Source organism: Empidonax traillii, unplaced genomic scaffold (assembly GCF_003031625.1).
Source record: "Empidonax traillii isolate 1590-97213 ecotype Southwest subspecies unplaced genomic scaffold, ASM303162v1 scaffold926:size687835, whole genome shotgun sequence".
In the NCBI taxonomy this organism is placed as follows: Eukaryota; Metazoa; Chordata; class Aves; order Passeriformes; family Tyrannidae; genus Empidonax; species Empidonax traillii.
The window spans coordinates 659822-664008 of record NW_020956119.1 but is presented as its reverse complement, the minus strand read 5'-3'; the positions used below and the strand labels follow the sequence as shown (position 1 = coordinate 664008).

Genomic DNA, 4187 nt, shown 5'->3' with positions numbered 1-4187 from the left:
GCACTGTGAGCAAGGCCAAGACAAATGATCCTGTGACAATAGGAGCAGAAGACAGTAGTAGGAACGTCTGGAAACCTAAAGCTTTTAGTGATACATGAAAAATCTTTTTTACAAAAGAAAAGGGCTTGCTGGCATGAAGGGGAGTGAAGTAGAAGCTTTAGAGACAATGGGTTTTTGAGGTTAAAAGGGCCCTTGGTGTTATCATAGGGGTTCTTAGGCTCTGGAGTAACACAAATAATCAACAGCCCTTCTTCCACCCTGCTTTTCTGCAGATACTATTTTAACTGATGTTAATTAGCATGTTTTTAACTACTGTGGAGTGTGTGCAACCCTTCAACATAGAGCAGTGGAACTGTCACTGGGAGAACATTTCTGGGGCACCAGGGGCGAATCTTTAAACAGGGCAGAGCACTGGCAAGGGGGGTGTTTGGTCCTCTGGCTGCTGCAGGGCACAGGGCTTGACCTATGCCTTAGCTTCCTGCATGAACTCTGAGCCCATGGGAAGCAGGTAGCAGTTCCTCCCCATCTCTGTCCCCACAGTGCTGAGGGTCCACTTTCCTCAGGAACACCTTCTCTCTGGTAGGCCAGAGCTGGCAGTGTTATTTGGTGCCCTCGTTATGAGTTTTGTTGTCACTGGAGACACTGGGGCTGAGGATATCTAAAAAAATGCATAGATGGTCAGGTACTTGGGCTCTTGCAAGGGTGCAGGGAGAAAGATGGAGGGGGAGGACAAGAGGAAAGTGGGGAAAAACATGACTTGCCATTGCAATGCATCTTCTGAGAACTGTAATTAGGTGGGGGGAAGATGACTTAGTGCAGCACCATTGCACAGCCCCACCTCTGCCAAGATTCAGCCCAGCTGCCTGTGTGGGCATCCAGGGCCACCTCAGCTGCCCTTGGGCATCAACCCCACAGCCAGGGCCCAGCAGCTCCCACAGTAACTCCATCCTTCAATACTGTGAGATCACTCCTTCTGAGTACCAGCCACTGGCCTCTTCTGTGCTGGTATGTGCTATCTCCTTGATAAAAATGAAAGCAGCCTTTGAATGGGTTATTTATCTTGTAAGCACTTACATGCTTACAAAGCAGTGCACAGCAGAAGCAGCTTTGCCGAAGCCTGGGCAACGGTTTGCAGAAACTGAAACATCCCCACAGCTGCTTGCAGGTTTGAGGCTCATTTAAGGGCAGCCCGTGGTGGAGAACCTTTCTTCTCTGAAATTCTTCCACTTCAGAAACCCAAAGGGCCAAATCAACACCACTTAGGTTTCAGGGCTGGCTGTTGCTTGATCCACAACCCGGGGTTTCAAGACTGGGTGTGAAGGAATGTGTCCAGGTGCAGGAAACAAAACAGTCTGAGGTAAAAAATCAATTTCCTTTCTTTCGAGGCTCAAGTCCTTGGCTGCAGGAAGGGTAGTGCATAAAGCTGGAGCCTCTTGCAGTGGTTGGGGCTGGTTTGGGGCATAGAAGTGCAAATCCCAGATCTAGTGAGGCTTCTGTTGGCATCTGTCCGCCTGCCTCGGGCCGGGGCGATGCACAGCAGGGTGCTGCAGTGCCTGCCCCAAACTTGGGCCACAGGTTGCATGGGCTCTCTCTCCCCCAGCCCACTGGTGCCTGCGCCCACCGGGGCCCCTCAACGCCCCGGGAACAGGGAGGGTGGCGGGGAGGAAGGGGCAGGGATACAGCCAGGGTGGACAGCGGGGGGATGGCGTTGAGGGGCACTCGGGGAGAGCGCTGCGGGGGGACAGCCGGAGGCGGGCTGCTCCCGGGGAGGCGGTGCCGCGGGAGCGGGGCGGTGCTGCCGCCGGAACCTTTAAAGGCCGCCGTGGGCCACCCGCACCGGGCGCTGCCGGCTGAGCCGAGCGGAGCCGCTCCGAGCCCTCTGGAGCCGCCTCTCCCATGCGCCTGCCGAGCATGTCCCAGCCCTTCCTGCTGGCGCCCATCGCCGAGTGCCCCCCGGCGCCGCCCGGCGCCCAGGTCCGACTGGCCGTGCTGGGCGCCCGCGGCGTCGGCAAGAGCGGTGAGTGCGGGGGGCGCGGGGCTGCCCGTCCCCTTCCCCTGCCCCTCCGTCCGCCCGTCCGCCCCACCTAACGCGGCCGCTCTGTGTTTCAGCCATGATCGTGCGGTTCCTGACGAAGCGGTTCATCGGGGACTACGAGCCCAACACAGGTGAGGCGGGGGGCGGCGGGGCGGGCGCGGCGGGGGCCCCGCGGCCGCGGCTCACGGCTCTCTGCTCCCCAGGCAACCTCTACTCCCGGATGGTCCATCTGGAGGGGGACCACGTTGCCGTACAAATCCAAGACACGCCGGGGTGCATCCAGGTACGGAGATGCTTTGAATCGATCGGTTCTTCTCTGCCGCCCAGAAGCTCAGCTTCTGAGCCCAGATTTCGTACATGCCCAGACTTAGTCTCCTGAGACAGAACTCAGGCTTCCCTTTGGACCTGCTTGACGGTGCTGTCTGTGCTATAGGCTTTATACTGTCACCACCTAATGCCTAATCTGTGCTCTTTGTTACACTGCAGGTGCAGGAAGACTGTGTGCAGGTGCCGGACTCCCTGTCCAGGTGTGTGAAGTGGGCAGAGGGCTTCCTCCTGGTCTACTCCATCACAGACTACAGCAGCTACCAATCAGTCCAGCCACTCTACCAGCACATACGCAAGGTCCACCCAGATGCCAGGACTCCCATCATTATTGTGGGGAACAAAGCAGACCTCCTCCATGCCAGGCAAGTACAGGCCAAAGAGGGACTACAGCTGGCAAATGAACTGGGCAGCCTGTTCTTGGAAATCTCCACGAGTGATGACTCCCAAGGCGTCTGTGATGTCTTCCAGTATCTTTGCAAGGAGGTCAGCAAACTACAGCATGCCGGCAGCACGGATAGGAGGCGGACGTCTATCATCCCTCGGCCCAAATCTCCCAACATGCAAGATCTAAAGAGACGTTTCAAACAGGCTTTATCTTCCAAAGTCAAATAAACCTCCCAGTGAGATCCTGTGTGACTTAATAGACTTTATTTTTGTAAACTAGTTAATAAAAATATTTATTTTTGTACTAATGCCAGCAGTATAGAAGTAAGTATGTCAAGGCTTGCAATTTCCTTGCCATTCTCTCATTTGACTGGTTGGGTTAATTTTACCAAAAAAAAAAGAAAAAAGCTATATAGCAACTAAATAGAAGTAGTTGGAGAAAAAGAGTTTTTGCCTGGAGGTTTTGATTCCATTTCTATTTTGGGCTGGGATTTGCTGTATTATGCTACTCAAATGATTTTTTTTTTTTTTTTTGAGGCCTCAGTTTCCTGTTTGTAAAATGGGAATGATAATGTTGTAACTCACCTGCCTTTGTAAAGTGCTTGGAAAGCCTTTTTCTCCTTTATAGGAGAAAAAAAAAAAAAAACAACTCTATTCAACATGAAAATATGAAACTGTAAGAATGCTGATTATAACAGGACTGCTTTCCTCTCTCAGAACTGCTGTTTTGTTTGTACCTGTAATAGCCTGAATGCTGATAAGCTGTTAGGAATGAGGTCCAATTTCTGATGTGCTTCTGATCTGTTCCACAAAATTAATCTTTTGAGCCCCAAGCACTTAACAGGAGGGTTGAGTTTCTCCTACAGATTACTGTGGAACAAAGTGCTGAGCAATCCGCAACAGAGGAGTGTGTGGGATGGCTGTTGCTTTCTCTGGAGATGTGTGATAGGAAGGACTGATGCGTAGGTTCCCTGAACAGAAAATAGCTACGTTTAAAAGGAATCACATCTTTATCTTCTCCAGGGTAATTTTGTAGCTATTGGAAACAGGTCAGACTTTTTACTCTTATTTCACATAAGCTCTAAAGCATACTAGAATGGGGTTTATTAACTGTTTGCTGGATGTCTGAGCACAGAATGTGAGTTTTGCTCTTCAAGTGTGCCTCTCAAATATGTATGTAAAAAATAAAACTGTTCCATGCTGAGTAGAAAGTGTAGAAGTGGATTAATCTGTACAGGACAAACTGCTTTCCGCACTTGAGCGCAACACGAGTAAGACTTTATTTTTTAAAATCTCACAGATTAGGTCCAAAGACCATTTCCTTTTGTTAGGAAAGGCAAGTAGTGACGGGGCATTCTGTGCTGTTTCTGTCCCCTGAGACTTGAAGCTTTCTAGGCCACCTCCTAGGAAAATGAAAGGTAAATGAAAGGCAAATGAAGGC

The 4187-nt window shown here is 51.1% G+C and overlaps 1 protein-coding gene across 1 annotated transcript; it reads left to right on the top strand.

Moving 5' to 3' along the window:
- The first annotated feature begins 1837 nt into the window (after positions 1–1837).
- On the top strand, positions 1838–3950 carry RASL11A (RAS like family 11 member A). The gene is made up of 4 exons (XM_027903029.1): positions 1838–2017; positions 2110–2166; positions 2239–2318; positions 2522–3950. Exons 1-4 carry the CDS (start codon positions 1897–1899, stop codon positions 2972–2974), a joined length of 711 nt encoding a protein of 236 aa, XP_027758830.1. The 5' UTR covers positions 1838–1896; the 3' UTR covers positions 2975–3950.
- The last annotated feature ends 237 nt before the right edge of the window (positions 3951–4187 follow it).